Consider the following 16,163-nt stretch of genomic DNA (forward strand, 5'->3'; position numbering starts at 1 on the left):
TTTAAATTAAGACTTCATAATTTATGAGTTATGAAACATGGAGCAAGATAAATGACATCTCCTTGAGTTTAATTCTCCATATCTGTAACATCATTATAGTAACACCTATCTTACTGAGGTATCTAAAAATATGTCAGTGTCTATTATGGAGTCACTATTGAAACCCTTCATGACATAGTAAATGTAAATTCTCTTTTATAATGTATGGAGTTTAAGGATCATCATATTAAAAAAATTTATTTTTCTAAAGCAGATAAAACTGCTTCAAGTTCCTTCTTAATTGAATGCAGAGAAAATGTTTCTAATAGTGACATTAGAGATAATTTGAGAATCTACTCCTTAGGTCATGTAAGAATTCTGGGTCCTACACATTCCAGGTTGTTCTAGGGGGCAACCTCTGGTGTCTAGTCCATATTGTCTACCCTAATAGATTCATTGCCTGAGACAGCAAGGTCTCAGGTGGCTCCATTGTTCCAAATTGAAGACTTAAGGCATTGTCCACCCTCTCCAGGTCTTACCATAAGTGCTTCTACCTAAAGTCTAGCCACTTCTCTATGATGTTGCATGGAACCAAAGCCCTGGTCCTTTCGTCTGCAGAACTGGCAGGATGCTAGTTCCTCCCTTCTGCTATCTCCAAAAAACTAAATCTCTCTAAACCTTTCTTACTTCTCCAATTAGCTCTCCTAATCCTTGGAGGTGGGAAATGGGTCTTCTCCCTGTTGGTAAATATAGCCCCACCATTTCTAAGAGGATGGGTTTTTCCAAACCAAAGTACTAGGTGTGGATTATCTTTGGATCTCTGGAAATTTGACAACATCTAAGGCACAGAAAGACAAGGACTAGGCAGTTTTTGCAGAATCTGTGAAGGGAAATAAGCATATCAGTAAGAATAGAGCACACATTATTCTATTCATTATGCTGCCAAAATTGAATTTAATCAAAATTCTTGAGAGTGGAGGTAATACACTAGAATGCTCTTCATTTCAATCATATTAAACATCCTATAAAGAAAGTTGTAATTCAGCTTAGAATTTTTGTATGTTTAAGTATCAGGTGCTTTCTATAACCAAAGGGGTAAAATCAAGGATTACGAGTCAGAACGCCAACCATAAAACTGACTTTATGGACCTGAGCCTTATCAGAGTAATTGCCAAAACTCTTCCGAGTCCCTTTTTTCTTTAGGTAGCTGCTATGAAGCTTGCTACTTCTAGTCGGTTTTTCTTTCTTTCAGTGATGCTGTCACTTTGGTCACCTTATGTTTTCAAGTTCTGGGCACACAGCTACCCCACAAATATTAACTTTCTGTGGCATCACAGAGTGACAGCCAGTGGCAGGGCTATTGATGTTGTTGCTACTTTTTCCTTTTCCTCCACTCTCCATTGAGAGTGAAGAAAAGCTTCCTTTGGTGGTTCCCAAGTATGGTACTTGAAACTTCTACTAGCTGATGAAATCTTTCTCACACTTCACATTTCTTATCTTATTCCTATAACCCAGTCAGGAGATCTTGACAAACTCCTGCTACCTCCACAGCAGCGATCCCCAACCTTTTTGGCACCAGGGACTGGTTTTGTGGTATGTGTGGTGGGCAGTGGTTTCAAGATGAAACTGTTCCACATCAGATCACCAGGCATTAGTTAAATTCTCATAAGGAGTCCACAACCTAGATCCCTCTCATGAGCAGTTCATAGTAGGGTTCAGGCTCCTATGAGAATCTAATGCCACTGCTCATCTGACAAGAGGCAGAGCTCAAGTAATAGTGCTTACTCGAAAGCCACTCACCTTCTGCTGTGCAGCCCAGTTCCTAACAGGCCGCAGACTGGTGTGTTGGGACCCCTGCTCTAGAGGGAACATGTGTGTTTATGCATGTGTGCGTGTGTGTGTGTCCCTTATTCTTTAGGGACTGGGGTTTCCTCAAGGCAATTCTTTATCTACATCCAGCTCATGCCCAAATTCAGGCCTTCTGAACCAGGAGATCCCTGCTACATTTCTTTGTGTTTGTTCAGTAGTCTACTATCTATTTAAAAATTGTTTTGAATAGATTATCTTTAAATCTCTCAAGGATCTTATGTTATAGACAGTTTTGTTGTTTTTATTTTACAAAAGAGGAACATAGGGTTTAGTGAGATTAAGTGTTTTTCTCCAAGTTAGAGCCAGTAAGCGCTAACTGGATCTCAAACTCAGGTCATCTGACTACAGATCCTCGCCTCTGGCCCCTACGCAACAGCTGCAGGATTCTGACATATATTTCACTTTCAAGCAGAGGATATTATTCATAACAGCTACTCAATAAATAATTGTTGGTTTATTTATCTCATTTGCATAGGCCAGACCATATGTTTTGGAACTAGTTTAGAAGGCAGGAACTTGGAGATCATATATAAATTTTACCAGGTAAACCCATACCTAATCAAATATAATCAGAGGGCAGAGGTTTCTGAATTATTCTTTGTAAACATCCGGCTATTGGTGATGCTGTGATTGACTAAGAGGCAGTGGGGAAAACATACTATAAGCCAACATGAAAGAGATAAGTGTATTAACAGACTGGAATTCCAACTTTGCCCTTCCTTCCAGTGAGTTTAGAGCAGCCTTTCCTACTTAGCTACACCCACCTCCTCTCGCTTCCTTTCTTGCCACTTACCAGAAAGTAATGATTGCTGTGGTTTTCCCTGGCAGAATTAAAACAATGGGCAAAGAACAATCCACTCATAGAGGCAGAAGGAAAGGGAAAAGGATAGAAAGAATGAGAACCAGAAAGGGGTGGGAAGTGTGAATCTTGCAAAAACAATGTGGAGGAAGCAACTCAGAAGATTGTTCATGGCAAGAATGAAATATGTTGATAATGCATCTAGCAGGAGAATATAATATGGATAATGTAGTTCTCTGGGATGAGAGAGCAAAAGATTCCAGAGGGTTAGATGCATCAAGAATTAGAAAAATTCATGGAGCTTCTAGGAATAATGACTACGAACTAGGTATTTCCATCCCCATCAGATGTTTGTTCTGGAGACTTAAATAGATAGATATAGAAATTCCTAGTTGAACTACATTTCTTTGAAAGCAAAATAAGTTTATAACTGAATGTAGGTGCCCAGATTTAAGAATGTTACATTAAGTCTGGTTAATATATATCAAGTGACTGAAAAATATCCGTCATCCTGCCTTTGTGTTGGTCACAGTGTCTGTCATTATAGTGCCTTCACAGGGATCATAATTATTTTTTCTTTCTAAATAGCATTTTTAGTTGTAGCTATTTTCAGTATAAGGGTAAATAAAATTTTGCATGTTGAAGTCAACAATCTCAAGCCAAGACATAATGTCTGAATTAATGCCATTATTCTCAGGATAAAAAATAATGATTTCTTAGTTTTGAAATTGCAGACTAATATCATACTTTCAAGCTTATATATGAAACCATTTCTATTCTTAAACAAAAGAGCAGGATTTCCTTTTCCATCCAATTGCCTCATGAGCTTTGTCTTTCCACTTCTCCCACTTGTCTTCCCACTCCAAATATTGAGTATGAATGTGGGGCCACTGATTCAATTATTTCAGTGTCAGATTGTTTGCTTCAGCTGTCATAGGGCTAAATATGTGGCAATTTATTGGATTAAAAATACGTGACATCAAAATGAACAGAATGTGTCTGATCTGTCATTCACCTGTGTACTGTACACTACAAACAATTGATCTGTTAGGCCATCAGAAAAGCTGGAGCCCACTTTCAAATTCTATTAATCTTATACAGAGTAACCTATTTTACTTAAAAAATGCACTGAGTTGAAATTCGCCCTTGCTGCCATTTCTGCTCCCCTATTCCAAGAACCTTTCAATTAAAAAAATAAACCACAGAATTTCCCTTATTTTCTATAGCTAAGAGAAAATTATTTTAATTTTATATAAAACTTTAAAGGGATAATTTATCTCTGTCTTCACTAATCAAAACTCAAATTTTTAAAATATTGGTACCTTTTCTGTTACGATAAGTACGTTATTGAGAGAATTGGATGGCAGTGGGTGGAAATCGGAACGTTTTATTTGAGTTATATGTCATTGTACACAGACTCTTCAATGTAATTTACTTCTGATAACTTTTCCACATGTCAACATTTAGAAATAAAATGTCCATGCTTTAGGTAGGCTTGCAAGTTTATTTCTTAAAAGCCCAAGAAATCTCTGGTTTTGTTATACAATATGAACAAGATATCCTTGTTCCACTTTCAAAGAAATGTAAAATTGTTTCTGATTCCAGATAACTCAAGTAATTCTAAGTATTTTTATAAAATAACAATACGCAATTTCCACTAGACTTAGAGTCATAAAATCATTACTGTTACTGTGAAGTTTCTTAACAATTTAGTTTGGACTTGAATACTTGTGTGGGGGATATATTGCCTGTGACATCTCTAGTCCTCTGGTTTAGTTTCAACAGGAGAGGGAAAAGAATAGAATTAAAGCTCAAGAAAAATCATTAGCAATAAAAAGAAAAACAGATAAATTATACATGAGAAGAAGGAAACAATATTTTGCAGGCTACACAAATCAAAGTTCTGTTAGACTCTCTCTTGCTCTAAAGCTTACAATTTCCTGTAGAATCACAACCAAACGCTTCAGTAATGTCATCAAGTGTCCACATAGTTGTTCACATTTGATTTTCACCACTCCTCCTCAACAACTTATATTGCACCTAGTCCAGCTTATACTGCGCTCCATGTCACACCAAAATGCCTGCATTTTTTCCAACTTGATGCTTTTTCTCTTGCCATTTTCCTTTCCAGAATGTAGCAATTCTATTCAGGCTATTCCTGCTCTTCTCCACTGCAGTCCAATTGAATATGTTTAAGTGCACTCTCCCCTATGATGTCTTCCTTGATTCAGCCAGAAAAAATCTCATTGCTATATTCTGAAAGAATTTTGTGACTTTCTGTACTTATTCATCATATTCTAGCTTTTATTATGGTTGTACACTTTACTTTTTTTTTAATATAGATTCTAGAATTCTTAAGAGTAGAGAAGATACTTTATTCATTTTTGTATCTCCCGGTAATCCTAGCACAATACCATACTGATAGTAGGAGATGAAGAAATATTTGTTGCATTCATCTGAACTGAATTTACACTAACTCCTTGGGGAACCCAATAATCAAGATTTAAGATTTTTAGTGTATTTAATAGACTTATAACCACTAAAGAAAAATTAGAGTTTTTAAAAATTAGTCATGAGCATATTTCTCAAAACGTTGTGATCAAATGTTGGAGTAGGTAAAAAACTGGAGTCTGCTTGTGTGTTCCTAAGAATACACATTGGATGTGATTATGAAAAATTACTAGGTAGATGGCTTTGGGGCTAATGATTTTGCAAGTTATTCAAATTGTCTGTCATTTAGAAGTGGCAGACCTTAGTGTTCCTTCCACCTTGACTGAACTTAAGGCTTTTATCCGAAGGAGCTCTTCAATCTGGAGACAAAGTTGTATAACTTTCTTAGTAACCACCAGGTACCTGGTAGTGAACTGTGTTCTACCATTGGGACAAATGCCTTCTAATATTTTTCATATTCCTGGTCAGTGACTTAAAAAAAAAAACCTACCCAATTGCAGTCTGCCATTCAAAAGGAATATTTCTGCAAAGAAAAAGATGTGAAAATGTAGGCATTCAAGTGAAAATTCAATCCTTCACAGTACAGAGCCTCTGCGAAGTCTTTTAAATGACCCTTTTTATCATGGTGCCATGTCTGTACCTTTTTGAATAGTGAGACCTGGTAAGAAAAATAGATGTATGTATACAAGTGGTTGAGTAATGTATTACTCATATGCACTTTGTTCTTTTTGGCAAACTGACCTTATCAAAGGAAAGAAAGCTATACATTGTGACAAGCTGAGCTTTACCAGAAAGTCTGAATTAGGAGTGCAAGTCCTGTGTTATCTGGATTAAAATATGATCAGGAAAAAAGGAAATCATCATTTAACCTCTTCAGAAGTAGAGATGCTGAAAAATTGACTTACTTTTAAGTCAAAACCTAAGCTTTCTTATTACATTTGGACTTAGCTGTCAGAGATGATTTGCATTAAAACAATCATATTTTTTTCTTCTAAATACTTGTCTGCTTTTTTGATGTTAAAATAAACAGTGTTAGATTTTTTTTTTTATTGTCTATGCTTTACAGAGGACTCTTATAAGAGGCTGGTGATGAAATATTCTTCATCAGTTTCTCCAGGACAAATGCCGTGCCTTATTTTCTACCTCTGTGGATGACATTTAAATAAACAGTTAAATTTTTGCGTTAATATTGGATAGTAATTAAAAGGCATTAGTAATTATTTTGGATGCACGCCCCTTCCTGAAAGTAGTTTTATTTACAACTATTTCCTCATGCTCATTTAACCCATTTTAGTGAAAATATTAAATTATTCTAAAAGCTAGTGAAATCATAATGAACCGAATTCATTCCTTTAGAAATAAACGGAGCCATGGAATTCAAACTTGCTCATCTACAGATCTTTTTCCTTTGTAATAAACAAGCTCTTTTCAAATGAGTACATAAAGATGGACAAAATAATCTGGAATGGATAAAGCCAAGAGGGGAAAAAAAAAAGACATTTTACATAGCACAAAGACACAGAAAACTATTGCTATTTTATTCACAGTAAAAGAGTGTGTGTTGCTGCTGCCCAGTTACTGTGCATGTGAATTCACCAGATCTAGACGTATTTGCCCAATTAATTACTCTGCTGTTCGACAATGATGGGTAATGGTCCAAGCAGCCTGCTCCTCCTCAGATCACCGATGGAATTCATGCAGGCATAATGTCCTCTCTTCATACAGGATCCCAACAAGCTCTATAATTACTTTTTTTTTCTTTTGAAATAAAGGCATTGATTCAATTATATGTTAAAACAGTTTGTGGGAGAAGAAATGGAAATGAAACAGGATCTCTCTCGCTACCTTTCTGGGTAGAAGCTGGAAGACGAACTTCCCCATTCTACTCTTTCCAGGAGCGAACTTCAATATTAACAAATAATGGCTGATCAAAATTGTTCATCATTACCCTTAATTAGTCTGTTGGTTTTCAATAGTTTTCTTCATTAATACAGATGAAGGTGTGTTCTTCCACGTTCAACGACATGCTATCCCTCCGTGCTAGTAAGCTTATGATGTAGCAGATCAAACAAAGAAGCCTCCTGTACAAATGCACAGCAGTCCCCGTAAACTAGGGTTAATTAGCATTGTAATTAGCTCACGTGATGACTAAAACAAAGTCAGAGTAACCCAGGAATCACTTAGAAAGGATACCAGGTGGTGTCGTCCCCCTTCACCCGCCAGCCTCCTGCCCCTGTTTCTAATACTGGGTGGAGCCCGGGGCCATCCTTCTTCCCAGCTCCCCACTCCCCAGCTCCCCAGCTCCCCAGCTCCCCAGCTCCCCAGCTCCCCAGCTCCCCAGCTCCCCAGCTCCCCACCTCCTGGTGGCCGCAAGCCAAGTTCTCTTCCCAGGCCTGAAGGTTAAGGGATGCGCAGGACTTGACTGAGGCTGCTGTAAAGATGTTGTTAGGGTATTAGTGTAGTGCACTAAATGTTGCCAGTTAAAGGTAGCTTGTAAAAAAAGAGCTTCCCCCTTTGGCTTTTCGGGAATTGGCAGACACAGTTCGCTTTGTAAGCAGGAGAACTGGAAGCAAGAGTGGAGACTTGGGCTTCTTTTCACGCAGATTTATCAGCTTACTTAAGGGTAAATGTTAAGTATAATTTGTGGAGTTCTACTCATACACTTATACACCAACATGCCTTATAAAACAGAAGTCCCTAAATGGGCCCACGTGCCTAATGATTTTCTTTGGAATTTTACAATGTAACAGCTAAGGCATCTTCCTACTTGATGCAGGATTCTTTCTAATTTTATCCAATTATGAAAAAAAAAAATTCCAAAACTTTATTCAGAGGAAGTGAGGACAGACACCATCAATGAAAACCAAAAAGGGAAAATGACCATTGTAGGGAAAAAAAAAAGTCAATAATTGGGATAGCACTAATCCATTCTTTAAATAACTTTGTGTCACTTAAGATTAACGTGTTTTCACTCTTTATTATATTTGATCCTTACAACCACCCTGAAAAAGAAATGCAGAAGTTGTTTTAATTCCCATTTTACAGAATGGAAAATGGTCTCATTACCTTCTGAGTGACAGAGAATGTAATCAACAGACAGCATAACTCTCAGGCTTCCAGTTCAGCGAGGCTCCATTATGCCAAACTGACTGTGCTCGAGGCCAAAGTCAGTAATGTTGGTCTTTTATTTTTTTAATTAGTCTTGGTTTAACTTAAACTCAGTTATTATTTCTAATGTAAACTGTCTTATTTTAAATTGTTTTTAAAGTTATATTTAAGCCCATTTCAGCACAAAAATATCAACCATTATTGAAAAAATTAAATACATAAGAAAAATATTTTCAAAAAGTATTCCAATCCGAATCTATATACAAGGTGAGGAAACTTTCAGAGCTGTTAGTAAATGCGAATCATAGAAGCTAATTTTATTATAATACATTTAGCATCATATAAAAATATCTCTGAGTCATGGTACATCCACATCTTTCTACTGATAAGAATAGGATTTCCTGAAGCTCTCAAATACTGCATTCTCTTTTTCTAGTACCAGTGTTTTATGCATAATTTGGAGAAGTAGTTGTGTATGATAATTGCTCCAACTTTAAAAGTATATTCATGTGGTTAACATGCATGAAAAGATAAAAATTTTGACCTAACTGATGCATCGATGGTCATTAGGTCTATTTTCACCTCAATTTAGTCTGTTTAATAGAATTGTATCAATTAGTTTCCAAAACAGCAGATCCAGTCCTATGTTAGATGTGGCTTAAGTGGCAGGATTAGACTGTTGATCCTCAGGATTGATGGTGAAAGCTTGGTAAATATTCATAAAATGTTGAGATTTCCTAACAGATTAATCTGAAAGAAATGAATACATTATTAGTAAAAACTTATATTCCTATCCTGTGTAATATATGAATAATTTTAATAGAGATGCAAGCTGTTTTTGGTATTTACCACAAAATTAAGTATAAATAAACTTGCTCCAAACATAAAAGAAAAATAAGGAACCTAAAGATAGGCATTTGGAGTGCCTATTGAGAATTAGCTCATCCACAACAAAAGATGTATTCTCTTCTTATACTTTTTTTGTCTTCTTTTATGAAAATATTGTCGGGAACTGCAATTTGTGGTGTATTGGCTATTATTTAGTGAGCTTAATTTTGACACGGGAACATAGGAATAAGCGGGCAGAAAGGCAATCAATGGTAAGTGAAGATAAGACTGATGCAATAGACTTCCCTCTCCAGTCTCCAGATTTAATTCGTGTTAGAAATGGAGAAAGGAAAATCCCAATGCAGATTTCTTTTTAATTTTCACACTGAAAAAAACAATTCTGAGCCATGTTTTTTACATAATTTTGAAACTTAAATAAAAAAGACACAGGCACCAATTTTCAAAACAGGCACCAATTTTTCAAAACCTGGCAGTGTGAAGCAGAATATGATATCCTGTACTTACCAATCGAGTGTGGAAGCTGCATTTGACAGATCAGTTCAATGAAGTAGTATTTTTTAGGAAAAAATCAAGGATGAAAGAAAATACAGTTATTATAATTGAGATATAAAAATAGGTCCATCTCTGTGGGGCAAACTAAAATTATAAATCAGTTCGCAAACATAAATACAAACTAGCAATATTAATATGCAATGTAATCTATTACATTCACTTTATCATACTACTGTTTTTGGTTTATTATATTATTATTGTACTTCATGATAGTACATTCATTCTCTGCCTCTTTTTTATTCCCTACATCTGGGTTCCAAGGGCAAGCTTCTTGACCCCCTGAAATTGCATGCAGATTTTCGTGTGTGTGTGCAACAGTATAGGTACATTTGTGAGAAAAGGATCCACAGTTTTTGTCAGACTATGAAGCCTATGACCCCAAATGATTAAGATCCAGTATGCTGTAGCTTATTAAAAACAACTTCCCAGTGATTTTTTTTTTCCCTTTAAAATTTCTCTGTGCAGACTTTCGGTGCTTCACACCCCAACTATGCCAGTAATCTCCCAGCTGCCTTCCCTCCCTCCTGCCTCCTTTCTCCAACTCATCCTCTATAACAAATGCCACCAGATCAATCTTATTGAAACATCATCAATATCATGTCTCAAATCCACTAAAAAACAAGTTTAAAAAAACTGATATCTTTCACTTTACTTACAAGGTCAAGTTCTGATATTTTGGCATTCAAATCTATTTCATATCAGGTTCTCCGCCACCTCTACTGATAGTAGCTGACATTTACAAAGTGATGCTAATGTGCCAGGAAGTGTACCAAGTGTCTTACATAAATGGACTCACAAAATCTCCCAAATGGCTCTGTAAGATGCTTTGAGACTTCAGAGGTACAATCATCAGCTAGTAAGTGATAGATCTAGAATTCAAACCCAGGAAGTTTGACCCTGCATGAGATTTTAGCCATGATGTCTCCTGCCTACTTAATTTACTTCTTGCCAGTATCAACCTTCCACTCCAGACAGCTGAGAATCCTCACTGTCAACTGAATAAAGCACATATCTAACCTCAAGCATTTTTCATACTTCGCCCTCCCCATTCTCCAAGATTGTACTCAAGTCTCACATTTAAGTGAATAACGCATTCATTATCTCTTCTGTCTTGGAACCATAACATCTATAACATTCACTCAACTACACCCCTTCTGTTACTCATATACAATTTTGCATTACGAATTTTCTCTAACTGGACAGTAAGCAACTGGTGGGCAGGGTTTTGATCTCGCATTTTTTGTTCTCTCATCTTCAGCATATAGATCAGTGCTGTTCATCAAGTTTGCATTTGAAAAATACTTATTGAGGGAGTAAATTAACCTGAACTTCTAGAGAGTGTCATGTTTGAAAAATGATACTGTAATTAGTTCTCTAACATTCTATTATGCCTTGATAAAAGCTCCTGTGTATGGTGGCAGGTGGGCTTATGAGCTATTGTTACCATGCTAAAACTGGCTTCTTGTGTTGTCTCAGTTTGCCTGGGGTAAATCTCATAGAGTGCCCCGTGTGTGCATGTGGGGTAGAGTAGAGGGGGATATTCATTTTCATGTAAAAATGATACAAAATTACCAGAAATTTTAATGCAAATTTTTTTTCCTTTAAAGGAATTTCAGGGCCAATTAGGTTAGCTCACTCTCAAGAAAAGGATCTGGATCCTTGGCATTTGCTTGGCCTGCTTCACTAAATTGATTTAGTGAAGAATCTCTCCCTGATAGAGTCAGAACAAAGTAGGCCAAGCAAACTCCAAGGATCCAGATTACAAGACAGTTATTGGGAGTGGTTAGATACTTAGTTCTTTTCATTCTTCTTGGAGCTAGCTGTAGTACAAGTTTCTAGTGCTAAGCCAATGTCAAGGTGTCTCATCTTTATATCTCTCAGACGCTGATCCTTCCTCACCATCAGACACTCCAGAAGCAACTGACAAACAAGGAAGAAAGGAATCCACCCATATGCTTGAGAAACCAATTCTCTCAGCTAGGCAGAACTGTCTGCACTGAAACTCTGTTTTCTTCTCTTATGTACATAGAAAACCTTGTGTCTAGTGAAAACACATATTACCCATTTTATTATCCAACCTTTAGAAAAGTGTGATATGGAAGATATTTTGTATAATAAATTATAGTAGATCTGAATAATTATATACATACGGATATGCACGTTTATATCAGGATGCTTTCACTATCTTAAAAATCCTTTTGAAATGTCTAAAAGTAACTCATTTTGAAGCATCTAATCATTCAGTGGATAACACCCAGGGCTTGGATACATCACTATAAATGACTCAGCTTTCCATTTAATAGTTGAAAATGCAGGGCTTAGACTAAATCAGGAATCACTTACATGCCTACAGACAGAAGGCAGATAATGAATGCTTGAGTAGGTTTGGAGGAAATCTCTCTAAGAAGTACTGAAGACTGGGGCAAATTGGAGAAACTATGCCCCGTCTAAAGAGAATGGCAAATGTTCAGTCCCAGGTGATTTTATCTTGCAGGAAAGAAGACCCACTGTTACAAAACCTTCTAGTTTTTCTGAAGAAGCAAGATTTTTTAAGAATGTGAAATGCCCCGGGTTTTGAACTAAAAGAATAAATCTGGTTTTGAGAACTGGGCAGGCCAAACAAAGCATATGTGAGAATGGGTTCTGTTCTAGAAGCTACCAGTTTATTGCTGCAGACTAGATAACCCATGCCTGGTTTTTTAACCCAGGTATTGTGTAGTTATACATGCAACTGTTTCTCAAGTATACTGTCTCAAAAAACCCTTAAAATTGAAAATATTCAGTTGATAAAAGCATGGTTGAATTAAGAACATTTCCTCTTAGACTCTCTATTAAAGACATTGGAAAATGGAGAAATAGGAATAATTATACTGTACTGTAACTTCAGCAAAACTTTTCATTCTGGTCCTCACGTTGTGCTCACCCATAAACTCGGGTTAAAATCAACTCTGGTTAAAAATTTCCAAATGAATATAATACTGTAGCCTGAGAAAGGGTCCAAGGGAAAAGTTGTCAGACTCTGGACCAACCCAGAAAACATTAAACATATATTCTGTGAGAAATAGTCTTGACCCCATCTTGTTGAACAATAACTTACTGACTTATATGAGAGAATGGCATGTTTCTTTTTATTCTAAGACTGGAACTGGACTTGATGACCTGCCATCCACTTGGCTCAGTCCTAACTGCTGAACAGGGTAGCTCCTCTTTGGAGCATTCTGCTAGGTACCTTAGAATGATATCACGGAAAATTAAAGAAATAAAAATTGCTTCCACTTTAAAGACTTTGCATATTACTTAAGATATTAAGCACATATGTGAAATAAAATAACAAGTTTATTGCATAAACTGATATAGTAGAAACTAGTGCTGAGCAGTGCCAAGACAGAGGAATTCAATCAAGTGAGGTAAACTACCACACACTTCCAGGAGGTGAGTGCGAATGTTGAACAGACTTTGAAGAAGTCTGGTCAGGCAAGGCAGAGATAAACAAGGCATGCTATGTCTACTGTGTTTTATGTTTAAAGTAATAAGAAGAATGAATCAGATACAAAACTCTCTAGACAAATGTGATAAGTGGCAGCAGATATGAACAAGGAAAAAGTGGCATCACTCCACAATTCATAAAATGGAACAATTATGCAAAATATTTGAGAGAATAATTATCAAATTCATCCATTAGAGTTTGTTTTAATATTGTATTAAATCCAGTTTGTTAGCATCATGACCCTTGATTTCTACCAAAATTGAACGTTTTGATTATTAACATACCTGATAAAAGTTCTATTTCTGCTTTTGCTAAGAAGTTAATACTACAAATATACTGTTACTTACACATCCAAATTTAGTTCAGTTTTTTTTTTTTTTTTTTTTTTTTTTTTTTTTTTTTTTTTTTTTTTTTTTTTTTTTGTGAAACAGACGCCAGGTTTAATGGACGGCACAGGCACCCCAAGAAGTCAGCTCTGTGGGTACTGTGGGCTCAGAGCACCCAGGTCACCACGGGCAGGTCCAGGCCTTGCCCGGTGAGGGACGGAAAGGGAGGGCCACTGCAAAGGTCCAGGGTGAGTCCACGAGCAGATAGAGCCCTGCAGCCCACACTGCTGTGGCCAGGTGTGCTGTGCAGGACGCTCTGAGGGGACAAGGGCAGCAGCCCGGGGCGCAGGAAGGAAATGCATCCCCTCAGAGCTGGGGTGAGAGGCCGGAGGGGCAGGTGGGGGATGATGGCCACCAGGAGGCAGCCTCACAGGCCATCCTTTGCGAGCCTGTACACCCGCTTCACCCTGGCATAGGGCCCCAGGGAGTCCTGAAACACAAAATCCCAGAGCACCCTCACCCATGAGGAGTGCTGCGGCAGGTGGTCGTAGTACTCGGGCGCAATCTTCCGCACCAGGGGCAGGTTGCAGCCTGGGATGCTGGGGAAGTCGTGGTGCTCCACGTGGTAGCCCACATTGAAGGTGATCCAGTTGAGGGGCCCGTAGTAGGAGTAGGTCTCGTGGCCCTTGAGGAACATGTAGTGCTCGGCCACGAAGTGGCCTGAGATGGGGTGCAGGCCCAGGCCCAGGAAGGAGCTGGCCAGCAGGTAGACCACAGGCTTGAGCCCCCACAGGGCAAAGATGGCCACGTCCGCCACCAGCTGCACCAGTGCATTGAGCACCTCCATGCGGGTCACGGCCCTGGGGTGGACACAGAGCGGCCTCAGTGAGTAGAAGAAGGGCTGCAGCACCAGCCAGAGCAGCTTGCGGGTGGGCGTGCAAAAGAACCAGCCCTCCAGGCGCGTGGGCACGTCCACATCCAGTCCGTCGCCACCCAGGTAGCGGTGGTGGTCCACGTGGTACTTCTTGAAGGAGGCGGCGTAGGGCACACCCACAGGCAGGTTAGCGAACACGGCCAGCCAGCGGTTGCGCGCAGCACAACCGGTGCCAAAGGCTGCATTGTGTGAGATGTCGTGGATGGCCAGCGTCAGCGAGTGGTTCACGCAGCCGCCAAGGGTGTAGGCCCAGAACAGCAGCCAGCGCCAGGCCAGCCCGCGCACCAGCCAGCAGGCCAGCAGCTGCGCCAGCACCAGCGCCAGCACCGTCCACTTGAGGCTCGGGTCCGGCCGCATCAGGGCCTTGATGGCCGGGTACTTGGCTGCAGGGAAGACGGGGAGGTGTGAGGCCCTGCCCAGTGGGGCTGCACCCCGCCCTCCTCCGCACGCTTCTTCCCACGGCAGTGGCCGAGGAGAGAGGGTGGGAGCAGCCAGCAAACCTCACTGGTCCCTTTGCCCCTGGACACAGAGGCCAGTCACACTCAGTGCTGCCCGAGGGCCTGCTGCCTCCTGCCCTGGCCGAGCCTTATCCTGCCAGACTCAGAGGGCAAGACTCCAGCAGGGGCGCATGCAGCCCACACTGGCCTTCCACATCCCAGCTGTTCCCACCCCGCAGGTCCAGGCCAGCGGGGACGCCGCAGAGGCTGTGCCTGAGTGCTGCCTGTGTGCTTCCTGGGGGGGGCCCCAGCCCCGGGGTGCGTGCCTAGCGCCTGCAGCAAAGTAGTCCCAGGTAGGGAAGCAGTGTCTCCTGTGTAGCAGGCCAAGGGGGCCTACTGGCAGCTCCCGCTCAGGAAGGCTCTGGCCCAGGCACAGGACCAAGAAAGTCGCATGCAAAGTCTCATTTGCCTGCCTGGATGTAAGCGGACTGCAAACCCGAGGGCTCTACTGCCTCCCTCTCACCCAGGGATGCCCCCCACCCCCAGGGCAGTGGCCAACCCTCCTGGGGACCTGCCAGTTCCAGGCCTACCCCCACCCCATCCTGTCTTTCCCAGGCAACCAGTCTCTGCTTCCTCTTGGAAGGAGGCCAAGCCTCGGGGCAAGAGGGAGGGGCAGACCACACCTGGTCAGGTGAGCCACACACCCAGGTGAGCTCTGGGGAGGGCAGGCCCAGGCCTCCAGCGCTTGGGTACAGGCAAGCATAGGCCACTCCTGTGCCCCTCAGAGGCGAGAGCCACAACAGAGCCTGGCAACCCTGACCTTGGAGAGTGGGCCTCAGTTTCCCCATCTGCTGAACCAAGATACTAAGTTCTACCTGTGTGGGGCACCCTCAGGGTCCCTCACCATGCCCTGTACAGCCCACCTTCAGGGAGCCCCGTGCCCTTCCTGCTTTTCCCAGCACCTTGAAGGACTCAGCTGCCCCTCCGAGCCCCAGCCTTCCCTCAGGGGCTCCACTCTGGACCACCAGAGAGAGGAGAAACCTGCACACAGAAGGACAGCAGTGCCCGCCCAGCCCAGCTGTGGGCTGGTCCTGTCTCCCACAGACCCCAGAAACAGCCACTGGGCTGGCACATCCTACAGGCATGCCCCATTTTTTCGAGTGTGTCTGCCAAGGTGTTTCCAGACTGGGAGCAAGTAATTGGACTGAGTGGGGAAGGCCTGCCCTCAATGTGGGCCAGCACCATCCAATCAGCTGGGGCCCCAACAGAACAAAAAAGCAGAGGCAAAGGTTTTCCCTCCCTCCTCTCCTTCCTCCCCTCCTTCCCCCCTCTTCCCCCCTCTCTCCTTCCCTTCCTCCTCTCCTTCCCCCCT

At 40.8% G+C, this 16,163-nt stretch overlaps 1 protein-coding gene and 1 long non-coding RNA gene across 4 annotated transcripts; both read right to left on the reverse strand.

Moving 5' to 3' along the window:
• Nucleotides 1-5,582: 5,582 nt before the first annotated feature.
• Nucleotides 5,583-12,085, reverse strand: LOC119468189. Of its 3 annotated transcripts, XR_005196838.1 has the most exons (4): nucleotides 11,951-12,085; nucleotides 7,456-8,956; nucleotides 7,047-7,179; nucleotides 5,583-5,621 (listed from the first exon to the last, which is right to left on the reverse strand). It is a non-coding gene; the product is annotated as an uncharacterized LOC119468189 (long non-coding RNA). The 3 variants fall into 3 exon arrangements; XR_005196837.1 differs by lacking the exon at nucleotides 5,583-5,621 and having other exon boundaries at nucleotides 6,614-7,179; nucleotides 7,456-8,943; XR_005196836.1 differs by lacking the exon at nucleotides 5,583-5,621 and having other exon boundaries at nucleotides 6,614-7,179.
• Nucleotides 12,086-13,460: 1,375 nt separating this feature from the next.
• On the reverse strand, nucleotides 13,461-16,056 carry DEGS2 (delta 4-desaturase, sphingolipid 2). The gene is made up of 2 exons (XM_017508183.2): nucleotides 15,931-16,056; nucleotides 13,461-14,737 (listed from the first exon to the last, which is right to left on the reverse strand). Exons 1-2 carry the CDS (start codon nucleotides 16,034-16,036, stop codon nucleotides 13,848-13,850), a joined length of 996 nt encoding a protein of 331 aa, XP_017363672.1. The 5' UTR covers nucleotides 16,037-16,056; the 3' UTR covers nucleotides 13,461-13,847.
• Between the last annotated feature and the right edge of the window lie 107 nt (nucleotides 16,057-16,163).

Source organism: Cebus imitator, unplaced genomic scaffold, assembly GCF_001604975.1.
Source record: "Cebus imitator isolate Cc_AM_T3 unplaced genomic scaffold, Cebus_imitator-1.0 Scaffold16, whole genome shotgun sequence".
Classification (NCBI taxonomy): Eukaryota; Metazoa; Chordata; class Mammalia; order Primates; family Cebidae; genus Cebus; species Cebus imitator.